Source organism: Oncorhynchus mykiss, chromosome 13 (genome assembly GCF_013265735.2).
Source record: "Oncorhynchus mykiss isolate Arlee chromosome 13, USDA_OmykA_1.1, whole genome shotgun sequence".
NCBI lineage: Eukaryota > Metazoa > Chordata > Actinopteri > Salmoniformes > Salmonidae > Oncorhynchus > Oncorhynchus mykiss.
In genome coordinates, this window is record NC_048577.1 from 39,223,741 (window position 1) to 39,240,349 (window position 16,609).

The window sequence follows — 16,609 nt, forward strand, 5'->3', positions numbered from 1 at the left end:
GAATATGAATTATATTTATTTGTTGACATTTCAAGATCTCATCATGTACATAGATAGCACTGTAATTTCATAGTTTACTAAAGTAAAAAGTCAGAACACAGTTTGTGGTCAACAGGGGGCCCTGTTTCCTCGAATAAGTATGGAATCTAGCAAACATGAAAAACGTCAGGCCAGAGATCAGGCCACATCATGCATGATTCGTGTCCCCAACACTCAAGAAATCACTGATGCTGGCCAGGGAACAAGTCATACATCTTAAGCTGTACTCATTTAGGTGTGGACTTTTTTATTTTTGACATATACACATTTCTTAAGGGTGAGCATATTTTAAATGTCATTATTTGTAAGATGGCTAACTAGCTAGTTTGCTATCTAGCTGCTGGCTACACCGCTAACAGTCGTGTACTGTAGCTAGCTCTCTTGCATCTCCCGCCCGACATATTGATAACTAGCTTGCTAGGAAGCTAACTAACGTTACTGTAGAAAAATGTACAGGTACTCTACTAGTGAACGTTATCTTTGACAAGCATGTAACTGCAAACTCTATAGCCATGGCTATCTAGCAATCACATTGCATACTGTTTGTGTTTAGAATATCAATATTTTTCTCGTGCCAGATCGGTTAGTCTAATTTAGTTAAGATAGCGTCTAGGTCGAACAAATACCTCAACCTAGGTAGGCTAACTAGCTAGCTACATATGTCAGTGGGTATCGAACATTTCCTCTGACGTTATGGGGCTAACTTGTGATAATGTAAACTTTATAACGTTCGTCCAGGATCAACTCTCCCAACTACTGTACTGTAGATTTGTATAGCCAGACTCGTTGTCAGTCGTAAGCAGACTCACTTTAGCTAGTTAGGTTTTTATCTTCTCGAAATATTGACCGATTACTTTGAACTAACTAGCTCGTGAAGACGACATACAGGAAGTTCAAGGCATGACGAATTTTAAAGCTATGGGGTTTTCGAGGCTTTCGCATGCTTTGTTGAGTCAGGAGCACATGAAGCCTGAAAAGTAATTTTCACCTGTTTAACGTTATACAAATTCACGATGTGAATTGTCTCGTCTTTATTTGAGTAGTTAATGAGTGAGTAACTTAATGAACGTATGTTTGGACGTATTCTTACTGTATGCAAGGCCTACGACAAAAAACGGTTTTGACAATGATACAATTATACCCTCGAGTAGGCCTATACATGTTAAGTAGCAAGCTAACTAACTTTTAAAATGACATATTGTGTTGACAGAGACCAGGACCTAAAGAAACAGGTGAACATGTCAACCCTGTGTCAGGACCGAAGCAGTCGCTGGCAGGATATTGAGAATGGGCTGCAGTTCATCCAGTGAGTATGATCAGGACTCCCCAGTCCAAGTCAGTGTACCTAGGGAATGCTGATTGGTTGAGTGCATAGGGAAATCAGGCTACAGAGCTGTTGTCAGCCACCAAGGGCTGGTCTTGGGGGAAGAGAATAACAATACGTTTTTGAAGGAGACAGACTAAGTGTTTGCATAGTGGTAACTGCCTGGAACTGTACAACAAGTCAGATGTTGTTGAGCTATTTCTGGATCTTGTGCCTCAATGTGAGTAATATTGAAATTGTATTATTTTGGAAAAGATTACTCTATGATGTCCTTGAATGGTGTAACACTTGAATGTTTTCAGTGTCAACGGAAGGAGCTCTAAGTTTGAACTTGTTTGTTTCTAGGTCAACTCTGCCCTATCCTGGGACTCAGGAACGATATGAGGTGATTATGCAATCAACCCAAATGGCAGCACCTACATTAATGACATATGAAGCTCAGAATGCACCTCTTATTTTGGTATTTAGAAGTTGAATTTGTTTTTTCAGGTGTTCATTCAGGACCTTGTGAAGAATCTGTTTGGTGAAGGAAATGACGTGTTCAATGAAGGGGAATGGATGCGGTCTATAGAAATGTACACTGAGGCCTTGAGCATAGCAGAATATGCAGATTCGGAAGACATCAGTGTACCTACTGGAACGTTGGAAAAGCTGTATGCCAATCGAGCTGCTGCTTACTTGAACATAGTACCGGTAAGTCAGATTTAAGAAAGTGGTGTGTTTTGTCTTACATTTATGAATGAAGTATTATTTATTCTCTGTTCAAAAAGTGGTATAATTTGGGAATTTTATTTCAGGGTCTGCATGATGAAGCACTAGTAGACTGTGAGAAAGCTCTTCAATTGAATGAGGGAAACCATAGAGCTCTTTATAGGAAAGCCAGAGCCTTGAAAGAGCTGGGCAGGCATAAAGAGGCCTATGAGGCTGTAGCGAAGTGCTCCCTTGCAGTGCCTCAGGTGAGACCGCAGAGAAAATACACCACATACATTTTTTTGTTGTAGATTGTTCCTTTTATAGTTCGAAGTTCATAATCCTTATTGTCAATATGTGATCGTTTCTTTCAGGATCCCAATGTCATACGATTGACTCAGGACCTGGCCAAAATGTTGGGATTGAAAATCCGTAAAGCCTATGTCAGGAGTAAGGTGAGGGTGTACTGTGTGGAGTATGAATAATGGCACATGGGCTACTTCAGTATGTGGCTTAGTATCTAACCTTGAGACATTTCTTTCAACAGCCTGCCTTAAATGTTTTACCTGGATCAAGCTATTCAGGTGCATCCAATGACAAGGTAAAGGGAGTTCCATGTCTTTGTGGGAATTCCCACACAAGACAGATTACTTGCACCAAGTGAACGTGGTGTACCAGCAAGTAAAGGTGTTAAGATAATTATTTTTATTTGTTTCAGTCTCATGGATCTACATCTGTGGAAGATATAGAAATTGGTAAGACATTCTGTGATTTAGTTTGAGTAATTTACTTGTGTTTTGTATACACTGAGTGGAATGGTAGAAACCATGTTTGATATGTGTTTGATCCCATTCCATTAGCGCCTTTCCAGCCGTTATGAGCCGTCCTCCCCTCAGCAGCCGCCACTGTTTTTAAGCCTTGAGATGATTGAGACATGGATTGTGAATGTGTGCATTCAGAGGGTGAATGGAAAAGACAAAATATTTAAGTCCCTTTGAACAGGGTATGGTAGTAGGTGCCAGGCTCACCGGTTTGTGTGAAGAACTGCAACGCTGCTCGATCTTTCACGCTCAATAGTTTCCCGTGTGTATCAAGAATGGTCCACCACCCAAAGGACATTCGGCCAACTTGACACAACTGTGGGACGCCTTGGAGTCAACATGGGCCAGCATCCCTGTGGAATGCTTTCGACACCTTTTAGAGTCCATGCCCTGACGATTTGAGGCTGTTCTAAAGACAAAAGGGGAGGTGCGCAACTCCATATTAGGAAGGTTTTCCAAATGTTTGGTTTACTCGGTGTATATTTCTACCATGAGGTTGGAATAATACTGTAAAATTATTTGTGAAAATTATAATGCCCTTTTAGTGTAAGAGCTGTTTGAAAAGGCTGCCTGAAATTTCAGGCTGTTTTGGTGGGATGGAATTTTGGACTGCCTTGCTAAATTAGTTGATAGACCAATAGATGGGTTGGCTGACATCACGTAAATGATGCAGGTGCATTGTCGTGGCTGGAAGGGGTGCGTTGTTATGATTCTGAACGGTCAGATGGCTAGTAACAATGACAAGAAGCTGCCATGTGTGGAATTGTAGTAAGCTCGCTTCAACTCGCTGTATATTGTTATTGATACCATGTCTTGTTTTGACTGTCATGTATATGCTGATATGGTGAAAATGTCCTAGCTAGGTAACCAACAACTGTAACAATATATACTGAACAAAAATATAAACGCATCGTACAACAATTTCAATCTATGGCCCTAATCTATGGATTTCACATGACTGGCCAGGGGTGTGGCCATGGATGGGTCTGGGAGGGCATATGCCCACTAGGCCCACCCACTGGGGAGCCAGACCCAGCCAATGAGTGAATCTTTTACCCACAAAAGGGCTTTATCACAGACAGAAATACTCTAATATGTTTGCACTTTCCAAATTCCCATCTGTGTTGTAGAAGTGAATCAGCCCCCTCAGGAAACTGATGGTCCAGACCCAGCCCCCCCGAACCTAGACCCATTGGCCGCCATGAAGGTGCACCCCCCTCGGAATGAGAGAATAGAAGCTGAGTCCCCCCCTGTCAGCATCATCCCTTCGGTCTCGCCTGTTGAGGTTCACACCCCAGAACCCATTCATGTTCTGGTGCCCCTGCCTATTCCCATTTCCATGCCTATGCCTACGTTGGTCAATGGTGCCAGAGCCAGCCCTACCCAGTCTTACCATTTGCCAATGCAAAAGTCTCGCCCGGACTTCGATGCGGAAATTATTGGAGATGACCTGGATGATCTGCTGGACCAAGCTGGCCCCGGGCCCACAGAATCTCCCATGGTAGGTTCATGGGAGATTGCTGCTAATGTAGGAAAAATGTTGTTTTTTGGGTTATTTTTTTTTTGCACATTAAATTATAGTTCTTTATCTGTTTTTGTTTTAAATTTGGCCTTTTCACTATCATGTTAAAGCAATATCTAATTTAGAGTGTATTGTTCTCTCTCCTCTAGATCATCCCCACCATGAAGGGCCCAATCCCTTTTCCAACCAGTGCCCCTTCAAATTCCATGTCTAGTCCTTTCCTTATGCCATCTCACATGAACCCCTTTATGCATGTGACATCACAGTGCACAGTGACTCTGCCTCCTCCCTACCACAAGCCACAAGCCAGCGGGTACTCTTTAGGTCTGGACACCTTCGGGGTCTCCTCTCCATTGGACTCACTGGATAGTCTCTCCATGTCAGAACCTCAGACAGGTATGCAAGGAGTTGCATACAGCCAGTTTAACGGTAATACCTCTCGAATGTGTTGAACATTTGTTACTATCCTTATATCTTATATTTGGGGCGGCACGTAGCCTAGCTCTTGAGAGCCAGTAACCAGTAAGCTGGTTCGGATCCCGAGATGACTAGGTGAAAAATCTGTCCATATGCCCTTGAGCAAGGCACTTAACCATAATTGCTCCTGTAAGTGTGCTAAAAGACTAAAATGTAAGTAACTTCTTATTGGATAGTGGAATCTCAATGGCTAACAAATTTGGATTTTGACAAACCAATCAACTGAAATTAGATTTTTTCGTTATTTACTTTTCATAAACTTTTTGTCAATGTTGTCTCTGATTTTTATTTTTCTCTCCCCCCGAAATCTAGGATATAGTCAGCATCCATTCATGCAGGTGAGTCTAGCTTGTCTAGTCTTCATGTCCCACTGATATTTTCACAACAGTACCTTGCCGTTTGTGTCGTTTGTTGAAATTGATATTGACATTTGTTTCCCCTCCAGTTGACTGACCATGATAAGCCAATGGGAATGGCCCTGGGGATGCCAGATGTAACCCCCCTCCCTGCAATTGTGGATCTGGCCAAAAATCCCCTGGCTGATACTCATGAATTCAAACAGGCATGCTCAAACTGCTATGTCAAAACTGGTAAGAACATGCTTTATGTAATATAAACGTAACATGCAACAATTTCAAAGATTTTACTGAGTTACAGTTCATTCAAGGAAACCAGTCAATGGAAATCAAATCAAAATCAAATCAAAATCAAATTTATTTTATATAGCCCTTCGTACATCAGCTGATATCTCAAAGTGCTGTACAGAAACCCAGCCTAAAACCCCAAACAGCAAGCAATGCAGGTGAAGAAGCACGGTGGCTAGGAAAAACTCCCTAGAAAGGCCAAAACCTAGGAAGAAACCTAGAGAGGAACCAGGCTATGTGGGGTGGCCAGTCCTCTTCTGGCTGTGCCGGGTGGAGATTATAACAAAACATGGTCAAGATGTTCAAATGTTCATAAATGACCAGCATGGTCGAATAATAATAAGGCAGAATAGTTGAAACTGGAGCAGCAGCACAGTCAGGTGGACTGGGGACAGCAAGGAGTCATCATGTCAGGTATTCCTGGGGCATGGTCCTAGGGCTCAGGTCCTCCGAGAGAGAGAAAGAAAGAGAGAATTAGAGAGAGCATATGTGGGATGGCCAGTCCTCTTCTGGCTGTGCCGGGTGGAGATTATAACAGAACATGGCCAAGATGTTCAAATGTTCATAAATGATCAGCATGGTCGAATAATAATAAGGCAGAACAGTTGAAACTGGAGCAGCTTCAAAAATAAATAAATGATTTAGGCCCTAATCTATGGATTTCACATGACTGGGCAGAGGTTTATTTCAGCTCATGAAACATGGGACCAACACTTTACATGTTGCGTTTTATATTTTTGTTCACTGTATATGAATCAATCTATTTTGCTTATTGTGCGACATCTAAGAGTATGAAACTGGGTTGATGTATGGGACATGATAATTATTGTTTGTGAAAGCTCATGTTGATATCCTATCACTAGGACTTGGAGTGTTGGATTTCACACTCTATACCGAAGAGCACAAATGCAAGAAGGACATATTACTTGGAAGGATAAAAAATCAACAAGACAAGTCATGGAAGCTGATCAGACCCAGACCGACAAAATCCCAGTATGTTGGGCCATACTACATCTGCAAAGGTAAGCCTTGAAAATACTATTACTATAATAATACTACTACTACTCCAATACTACTACTCCAATGTGCTTCATGGTCCGTCTGTGACGGTGTTCAGCTGCCTATGAGGATTATTAACTAAAACGATGATCTTGTAGATGTTGCCATTGGAGAGGGGTGCAGGTACCCTGGTCACTGCACATTTGCCTACTGCCAAGAGGAGATTGATGTTTGGTCCCTGGAGCGCAAAGGCTTCATCTGCAGAGACTTTCTCTTTGATCCATTTGGGCCCACCAGTAAGATCAATCTGACTGTCCCGAAGATCCTACAGGAGCATCACGGGATATTCATGTTCCTCTGCGGGGTAAGTTGGGCGTTTTAATGGGAGGGGGGAAAAAAGTGATATGTTCCTTCTGTAATGGGGTGTCTTCATTGATACGTCTGTCTTATTGCATTGCCATTGTTGTGCTAGAGCAGCAAGGGTGCACAACTCTGGTTCTTGAGTGCTGCAGTGGATGCTTGGTTTTGCCTTTTAATCAGCCCAGAATAATAGTGTGTGGACTCTAGACAATCAAAATGATATTAAGTGTCAGGGAGAAATGAAAACCAGCAGGACTGAGGACATCTGACTGGAGTGGAGCACCACTGTGTTATAGAGAGAATGCTTGACTTGAGGTTCCGCTGATATAACCTGACTTTAACCACATCTTGTGTCCTCATTCTTCTCACGAGCAATAGAATTCCACGGTAACAATGATGCTGAGACTACGATTTTTTTTCTGTTTTAAAAGTAAACAAAACAAAAACAAAAAACAAAAACAAAAAAACAATTATTGGCAAGTTAAACCATACAAATCTATGCACTAGAACAACTTTTTATCAATTTCCACTTACTTGAAGACCAGTGCAGATACAAAGTTTGGTAACAGAATTCCGGTTTGTTGTTTTTGCGGTCATTCTGTTACCGTGGAATAACCCTAATACAACACTAACGTTGACTGTCACATTACTGCCTCTGGTATAACCTTCAGCGTCAGTTTTATGAGTGGGAGCTGTGCCCTTTATTAAAACCTGTACTGTGTGTAGTGTCCTGTAAGAGTTCTTCATCCCTCTAATGTATCTGGTCTGATCTCCAGGTGTGTTTTGATCACAAACCCAGAATAATCAGCAAAACCAATAAGGACAACCCATCTCTTTGCTCTCACCCTGTGACAAAACATGCCTTTGAAGATCAGAAGTAAGCCATTTCACTTGTTTACACATGCTGAGAGATGCAGAGGTTTTTAAGTGAATTAAGCTGCGGTCTACTTTGTAAGTGATGGTTTGTGGCTGACCGCTCTGGTTCCTTTTGTAATGAAACACTTTATTATACTGTAAGAATGTTCATTTTGGAAACACACATTCGACTAAACATTGTGTATAGTTTTGTGGCATAACTGCATGTGAATTCAAACAGACTTTTTCTCTGAATCTTAATTTTGTGAAGAATGTAGGTGTGTTTTTTGAGTTTTGGCAACTACAGTTTTTTTGTTGCGTTAAGCCCACTAGTGTATATTGTAACATGATTCTATGCTCTGCACAGTGGGGTTGTGAACATGATATGAGTTGTTGTGCTTTTCAGGTGCCTGGTCCACATTCTGAGGGAGAACACTGTGCGCTACTCCAAAATCCGTCCGTACAGTCCGCAGAACCAGATGGACATCTGTCGGCATGAGGTGCGCTACGGCTGCGTGCGGGAAGACGAGTGCTTCTATGCCCACAGCCTGATCGAGCTGAAGGTGTGGATGATGCAGCACCAGCTAGGTAAGCCCTTACCACCTATTAAAGGTGCCTTCAAATAGCATCTAATCAAAGAATGTTATTGGTAATTCATCAAGATGACTTTTCCCAGTTGTAAGATGGTGCCGTAGCTCACAGCAGTATCTCACAGCCGTAGCTCATGGACACGGCAGCTCTGCTTCTAGCTCCTAAGCAACTTTTCAGTATTTTGTTTTTGTGTGTGTTATTTCTTACATTATTAGCCCAGAACATTTTTTTTGTGTTATTACATACAGCCAGAAAGAGTTTCTTCTCTTTTTAAGGACCTTCTTGTAACTTTTGTGGGTTTTCTAAGTGAACATCCCTCTTAAAACTCTTTGCAATCTGTTTATGATAGGCATCACTCCTGAAAATATAGTCCATGAGGCCAATAGGTTTTGGAACATGGAGGCAGGCTCCCAAGGATCCCTGGTAAACAGTCATTGTACACAACACTATATTCAGAACATGCTTTATTTCCTAAATGTATTTCTAATGTTCATTTGACTGCAGATTTTCCACATGACCTGACACAAACCATTTATTTTGTGTCCTTCCAGCAATTCACCACACCACTGAAGAGGTTTGGACCCCCAAATCTGAAGATGCAGTTTGTGTGTGGGCAGTGTTGGAGAAACGGCCAAGTTAGTGAGGCAGACAAGAACAAGAAGTACTGCACTGCCAAAGCCAGGCATTCGTGAGTAGTTCTCTCCCCTGAAACCATTTCAGGACAATTTGAATAATATAGCCTGGTCAGCATAGTGAATTTCATCTGACCTGTGTTGCAGGTGGTCAAAAGACAAACGAGTGGTGCTGGTGAGTTCCATCGAACGCAAGAAGTGGACAACGATCCGCCCTCTCCCAACAAAGAAGCCCATCCCGTCTCAGTTTGAGGTAGGACTAGGAGGGTTGCAAATGCTCCCAGAGCAACTGGTCTGACCACATACTCAGCTGACTCGTATGGGAGTCTCCCAGAGAGGATCATGTTTTGTCCTCGTGTAAAGTGCTTATGATTTGTGTGTGTGTGTTTCCCTTACAGATTTGTATGCACGTGTCTACTGGCAAAAAGTGCCAGTACATCGGAAACTGCACATTTGCACACAGCACAGAGGAAAGGGACCTGTGGACATACATGAAAGAGAACAACAGTGAGTTCATGTTACAGATGGACTGTAGTATTTGTACAGCAGTTCATGCCTGTGTGATGTACAATAAATGTATTATGATGAGTAATACAAACTTAATCAGATACTAAACTGTGTGTGTCCATTTAGTTCCTGACATGGAGCAGCTGTATGAGCACTGGCTGCAGTCTCAGAAGCCTGGCTGGAGCGAGGAGGCCTCCAACAGCGCCATCAAGGAGAACGGGAAGCAGATCCACATGCCCACAGACTATGCTGAGGAGGTGGTAAGCAATCTCTGTTTTAACCACGGCCAGATGGTTATATGACCGTCAACATGCTGTAAGTGACCACAAACCATCAACATGCTAATATCATCTTGATGATATCTGTTATGCTAGGCTGGCAACCACTGTTGGCTTTGTGGTAAGAACTGCAACAGTGACCGGCAGTGGCAGCAGCACATCACCTCAGAAAAACACAGAGAGAAAGTGTTTAACTCTGAGGACGATCAGAACTGCTGGCAGTATCGCTTCCCCACTGGCACCTTTAGAGTTTGCGAGAGGTAAGGTTTCTATGCTTGTTCAACGTTTATTTAGGTCACTGGTGCCTAATTTGGTTACTGGAAATGGTGTTATTGGTGACTGACATTTCTGGTACTGCACCCATTTCCACAGATACCTTAAAGGCACTTGCACAGAGGAGGAGTTGTGTAAACTGGCTCATGGAAACGAGGAACTAAAGGAATGGACGGAGCGCAGGGAGTTCCTTTTGATGAAACTGGCCAAAGCAAGAAAAGACCATCTTATAGCCCCAAATGACAATGACTTTGGCAAATATAGTTTTCTGCTTAAAGACATAAAGTAATGATTTGATGACCATGATTATGTTGGGATGCAATATATTTTGCAGTGTTAAGTAAAAGAGGTACAGGTTCAGGTTAGCCTTTGGGAGGCTCTAGTCTACCATTAAGAGGAGAGATGCAGATCACAGCTTGATTTTAATGGAAAGTACAAAGTTGGCCATGTGTTCCAAATGATCAGAGCTGTGTTCCTTTTATCACAGATAAAGAGATGCACCATTGCCTTTTACGTAAACGTAGCAATCATTGACGCGTCACAAAGATTGCTTGTCATGAAATGGATTGATGACCTGTTCAGAGAAGCCAAAGCATGGGTAGACACTATCAGACTAGCTCTTAGGTCAAAAGGTGACTTAAAAGGCTTGTTTTGTAGGAGTTTTTAAGAAAGGTTCTTATGACGTCTCCTTTTTGTTTTATACGATTCATACGTCTGAAGATTGGAATGTTTGAAATGGAATTCTGCGTCCATTCACAAATTATGTTCATGTAGGTCTTTTTCATTATTTCCATAATTTGTTGCATTTATGCCTGTTGGTTTTGGAAGATGCTGACCAACCAAAATAAAATCTTGATTTCTTGTTGCAAGAATTGATTTTGTACTTGTTCATTAATTAATGTAGCAGCCTAAAACATGTAGGTTGACATTCTATGCAATGTGCTTAGTTGTCATGAAGTCTAAAATGGAAGAACATTCACAAAGTTTCATGTGGTTGCATGTGGTATGAAGAATAGCATGTTTTGTGGGATGACGAATAGTTGAGTTCCTGCCTGACTACATTGCAGATGCATGCCAGATCTTACAATTCCTGGAAGGTATTTTATGTGTCAGCTAACCACACACTATATATATACACAAAAGTTTGGACACGCCTTCAAATGAGTGTATTTGACTATTTCAGCCACACCCGTTGCTGACAGGTGTGTAAAATCGAGCACACAGCCATGTAATCTACATAGGTAAACATTGGCAGTAGAATGGCCTTACTAAAGAGCTCTGTGACTGTCAACGTGGCACTGTTATAGGCTGCCACGTTTCCAGCAAGTCAGTTAGTCAAATTTCTGCCCTGCTAGAGCTGCCCCGGTCAACTGTAAGTGCTGTTATTGTGAAGTGGAAACATCTAGGAGCAACAACAGCTCAGCCCCAAAGTGGTAGGCCACACAAGCTCACAGAATGGGATCAACGAGTGCTGAAGCACATAGCATGTAAAAAATAATCTATCCTGGCCTGCAACGCTCATTACCAAGTTCCAAAAAGCAACGTCAGCACCGGAACTGTTCGCCGGGAGCTTCATGAAATGGGTTTCCATGGCCGAGCAGCCGCACACAAGCCTAAGATCACTATGCACAATGCCAAGCGTCGGTTGGAGTGGTGTAAAGCTCGCCGCCATTGGACTCTGGAGCAGTGGACATGCGTTCTCTGGAGTGATGAATCACTCTTCACCACCTAAGAGTCCGACTGACAAATCTGGGCTTGGTGGATCCCAGGAGAACACTAACTGCCCGACTACATAGTGCCAACTAATCTTGGTGAAGGAGGAATAATTGTCTGTGGCTGCTTCCCTGTTTCAGCATGACATTGCCCCGTGCACAAAGCGAGGTCCATGGTTTGTCGAGATAGGTGTGAAAGAACTTGACTGACCTGAACAGAGCCCTGACCTCAACCCCATCAAACACCTTTGGAATGAATCGTGAACGCCGACTGCGAGCCAGGCCTAACCTGAATGGAAGCAAGTCCCCGCCAGCAATGTTCCAACATCTAGTGGAAAGCCTCCACAGAAGAGAAGAGGCTGTTATAGCAGCTAATGGGGGGACCAACTCCATATTAATGCCCATGATTTTGGAATGAGATGTTTGACGAGCAGGTGTGCACATACTTTTGGTCATGTAGTGTATGTTGCAGCAATCTGTCAGACAACACCATTGGTTGATGCATGCCATATCTGAGCAGGGGAATGTGACCCATGTGATATACAGGGCCTATAGAAAGTCTCTACACCCTCCTTGGATTTCTTCAAATGTATTGTATTACAAAGTGGGTTGAAAATGGATTTGTTTTTTTGCCTATTCTCTACATAAAATAATGTGGAAGACAAATTATAACATTTACAGATGAATGAAAAATAAAAAAACAAACATACACTACCGTTCAAAAGTTTAGGGTCACTTAGAAATGTCTTAGCATTTTTGAAAGAAAAGCAAAAAAAAAATGTGTCCATTTAAAATAACATTAAATTGATCAGAAATACAGCGTAGACATTGTTAATGTTGTAAGTGACTATTGTAGCTGATTTTTAATGGAATATCTACATAGATGAGGCGGCCCATTATCAGCAGCCATCACTCCTGTGTTCCAATGGCACGTTGTGTTAGCTAATCCAAGTTTATCAGTTTAAAAGGCTAATTGATCATTAAATCAAATTGTATTTGTCACATACGACAGGTGAAATGCTTACTTACAAGCCCTTAACCAACAATGCAGTTTTAAGAAGATACCTAAAAAAAAGTAAGAGATAAGAATAGAAAAACAAATGATTAAAGAGCAGCAGTAAATAACAATAGCGGGGCTGTACCGGTTCAGCGTCAATGTGCGGGGGCAACGGTGTCAAGGTAATTGAGGTAATTATGTACATGCAGGTAGGGTTATTAAAGTGGCTATGCATAGATAATAATTGAAGGTAGCAGCAGTGTAGCTGTTCAGAAGTCTTATGGCTTGGGGGTATACATTTTTAGAAGCCTCTTGGACCTAGACTTGGCGCTCCGGTACCGCTTGCCGTGCAGAAGCAGAGAGAACAGTCTATGACTAGGGTGGCTGGAGTCTTTGACCTTCCTCTGACGCCGCCTGGTATAGAGGCCCTGGATGGCAGGAAGCTTGGCCCCAGTGATGTACTGGGCCATACGCACTACCCTTTGTAGTGCCTTGCGGTCGGAGGCTGAGCAGTTGCCATACCAGGCAGTGATGCAACCCGTCAGGATGCTCTCGATGGTGCAGCTCTACAACCTTTTGAGGTTCTGAGGACCCATGCCAAATCTTTTCAGTCTCCTGAGGGGGAATAGGTTTTGTTGTGCCCTCTTCACGACTGTCTTGATGGGCTCCACTACAGCCCTGTCGATGAGAATGGGGACGTGCTCGGTCCTCCTTTTCCTGTACTCCACAATCATCTCCTTTGTCTTGATTACATTGAGGGAGAGGTTGATGTCCTTGCACCACACAGTCAGGTCTCTGACCTCCTCCCTAAAGGCTGTCTCATCGTTTTTGGTGATCAGGCCTACCACTGTTGTGTCATCAACAAACTTAATGATGGTGTTGGAGTCGGGCCTTGCCATGCAGTCATGAGTAAACAGGGAGTATAGGAGGGGACTGAGCACGCACCCCTGATGGGCCCCTGTGTTGAGGATCAGCGTGGTGGATGTGTTGTTACCTACCCTTACCACCTGAGGGAAGCCCGTCAGGAAGTCTAGGATCCTGTTGCAGAGAGAGGTGTTTTGTCCCAGAGTCCTTAGCTTAGTGATGAGCTTTGAGGTCACTATGGTGTTGAACGCTGAGCTGTAGTCAATGAATGAATATGAATAGCATTCTCCCATTCAGTTGAAGTCGGAAGTTTACATACATTTTAGCCAAATACATTTAAACTCAGTTTTAATCCTAGTAAAAAATGTCCTGTCTAGGTCAGTTAGAATCACCACTTTATTTGAAGAATGTGAAATGTCAGAATAATAGTAGAGAGAATGATTTATTTCAGCTTTTATTTCTTTCATCACATTCCCAGTTTGTCAGAAGTTTACATACACTCAATTACTATTTGGTAGCATTACCTTTAAATTGTTTAACTTGGGTTGTTAAACATTTTAGGTAGCCTTCCACAAGCTTCCCACAATAAGTTGGGTGAATTTTGTCCCATTCCTCCTGACAGAGCTGGTGTAACTGTGTCAGGTTTGTAGGCCTCCTTGCTCACACGCTTTTTCAATAATGCCCACAAATTTTCAATAGGATTGAGGTCAGGGCCTTGTGATGGCCACTCCAATACCTTGACTTTGTTGTCCTTAAGCCATTTTGCCAGAACTTTGGAAGTATGCTTGGGGTCATTGTCCATTTGGAAGCCCCATTTGCGACCAAGCTTTAACTTCCTGACTGATGTCTTGATATGTTGCTTCAATATTTCCACGTAATTTTCCTACCTCATGATGCCATCTATTTTGTGAAGTGCACCATTCCCTCTTGCAGCAAAGCACCCCCACAACAAGATGCTCTCACCCTCGTGCTTCATGGTTGGGATGGTGTTCTTCAGCTTGCAGGCCTCCCCCTTTTTCCTCCAAACATAACGACGGTCATTATGGATGGATGCATGTTTCAGTGTTACTTGCCTCGAAGTGAGCATATAAGTTATTTAGCTCATCTGGTAGGATATACACTCAGCAAAAAAAAGAAACATCCTCTCACTGTCAACTGTGCTTATTTTCAGCAACTTATCATGTGAAAATATTTGTTTGAACATAACAAGATTCAACAACTGAGACATAAACTGAACAAGTTTCACAGACGTGATTAAGAGAAATTGAATAATGTGTCCCTGAACAAAGGGGGGGTCAAAATCAAAAGTAACAGTCAGTATCTGGTGTGGCCACCAGCTGCATGAAGTACTGCAGTGTATCTCCTCCTCATGGACTGCACCAGATTCGCCAGTTCTTGCTGTGAGATGTTACTCTCCACTCTTCCACCAAGGCACCTGCAAGTTCCCGGACATTTCTGGGGGGAATGGCCCCAGCCCTCACCCTCCGATCCAACAGGTCCCAGACGTGCTCAATGGGATTGAGATCCGGGCTCTTCGCTGGCCATGGCAGGACACTGACATTCCCGTCTTGCAGGAAATCACGCACAGAACGAGCAGTATGGCTGGTGGCATTATCATGCTGGAGGGTCACGTCAGGATGAGCTTGCAGGAAGGGTACCACATGAGGGAGGAGGATGTCATCCCTGTAATGCACAGCGTTGAGATTGCCTGCAATGACAACAAGCTGCAAGTTCCCGATGACCGCCCCAGACCATGACGGACCCTCCACCTCCAAATCGATCCCGCTCCAGAGTACAGGCCTCGGTGTAGCGCTTATTCCTTTGATGATAAATGTGAATCCGACCATCACCCCTGGTGAGACAAAACCGCGACTCCTCAGTGAAGAGCACTTTTTGCCAGTCCTGTCTGGTCCAGCGACAGTGGGTTTGTGCCCATAGGCGATGTTGTTTCCGGTGATGTCTGGTGAGGACCTGCCTTACAACAGGCCTACAAGCCCTCAGTCCAGCCTCTCTCAGTCTATTGCGGACAGTCTGAGCACTGATGGAGAGATTGTGCGTTCCTGGTGTAACTCGGGCAGTTGTTGTTGCATCCTGTACCTGTCCCGCTGGTGTGATGTTAGGATGTACCGATCCTGTGCAGGTGTTGTTACACGTGGTCTGCCACTACGAGGACGATCAGCTGTCCATCCTGTCTCCCTGTAGCGCTGTCTTAGACGTATCACAGTACGGACATTGCAATTTATTGCCCTGTTCACATCTGCAGTCCTCATGCCTCCTTGCAGAATGCCTAAGGCACATTCACGCAGATGAGCTGGGCATCTTTCTTTTTAAATTTTTCAGAGTCAGTAGAAAGGCCTCTTTAATTTCCTACGTTTTCATAACTGTGACTTAAGAGAGCGCTTACTCAGAGAGACTAATCTAAGTTTAGAGAAATGCATACATATTGGAAGAGCTGCAGAACTGTCCAGAGAGAGAGCTAAAGTCATAAATGTGCAGGGCCCTGTAGCAGTGCATGCAGTAACACAAAAAGAAAGACCGAGAGGGAGAGGAGACCCTACAGAGGGACAGAGCATTATACAATGCAGATACTGTGGACGGACACATAAGAGAAAAAAGGAAATATGCCCTGAATATGGACAAAAATGTCAATCCTGTGGAAAAACAATCACTTCTCTACAGTTTGCAAAGGGGTAGGGACCAGCAAGAGAAACAGAGACCTGGCAATGGAAAATGTGTCAGCTGACTCAGAGAGCGGTGAGGATGTTCTCTGCATCACACTAGGGCCAAAGTCAGAGAGCATCAATGTGGTGCAAGAGAAAAAACCACAGACCCCAATGCAGCTCTCTTTGCAACCATGCTGGTCAAGAAAAAGTCAGTTAGATTGTGGTGCTAGTTGTAATGTTATCCCTGCAAACCTCACAAAAGCCAGTCACCTAGAGTCCTGCAGTCAGGTATTGGTGATGTATAACAAGAGTACTCTGACGCCACACAATAAGAAAACCTACCGAGTTGAGTTCATCGTAG

The 16,609-nt window shown here is 43.2% G+C and overlaps 1 protein-coding gene across 5 annotated transcripts; it reads left to right on the top strand.

Annotated features, from left to right (window-relative positions):
- Nucleotides 1-127: 127 nt before the first annotated feature.
- On the top strand, nt 128-10,884 carry LOC110486312 (zinc finger CCCH domain-containing protein 7A). 5 transcript variants are annotated; one of them, XM_021557811.2, is made up of 23 exons: nt 128-274; nt 1,250-1,345; nt 1,709-1,748; nt 1,853-2,056; nt 2,161-2,319; nt 2,428-2,508; nt 2,601-2,654; nt 2,772-2,808; nt 4,005-4,375; nt 4,546-4,825; nt 5,186-5,211; nt 5,319-5,463; nt 6,381-6,539; nt 6,675-6,880; nt 7,653-7,753; nt 8,138-8,319; nt 8,672-8,745; nt 8,874-9,010; nt 9,102-9,207; nt 9,353-9,461; nt 9,588-9,721; nt 9,836-9,999; nt 10,112-10,884. In XM_021557811.2, exons 1-23 carry the CDS (start codon nt 228-230, stop codon nt 10,299-10,301), a joined length of 3,102 nt encoding a protein of 1,033 aa, XP_021413486.2. In that variant the 5' UTR covers nt 128-227; the 3' UTR covers nt 10,302-10,884. The 5 variants fall into 5 exon arrangements, with proteins under 5 accessions (XP_021413486.2, XP_021413488.2, XP_021413485.2 ...); XM_021557813.2 differs by having other exon boundaries at nt 148-316; XM_021557810.2 differs by lacking the exon at nt 128-274 and adding an exon at nt 997-1,016.
- Nucleotides 10,885-16,609: the final 5,725 nt, after the last annotated feature.

Bases quoted from the DNA above. Each gene is read 5' to 3' on its own strand.
- LOC110486312 (XM_021557811.2), top strand. From the start codon at position 228: ATGCTGGCCAGGGAACAAGTCATACATCTTAAGCTGTACTCATTTAG. The intron at 2,320-2,427 runs GTGAGACCGCAG...CGTTTCTTTCAG, and splicing joins GCTCCCTTGCAGTGCCTCAG to GATCCCAATGTCATACGATT. The intron at 8,746-8,873 runs GTAAACAGTCAT...GTGTCCTTCCAG, and splicing joins CAGGCTCCCAAGGATCCCTG to CAATTCACCACACCACTGAA.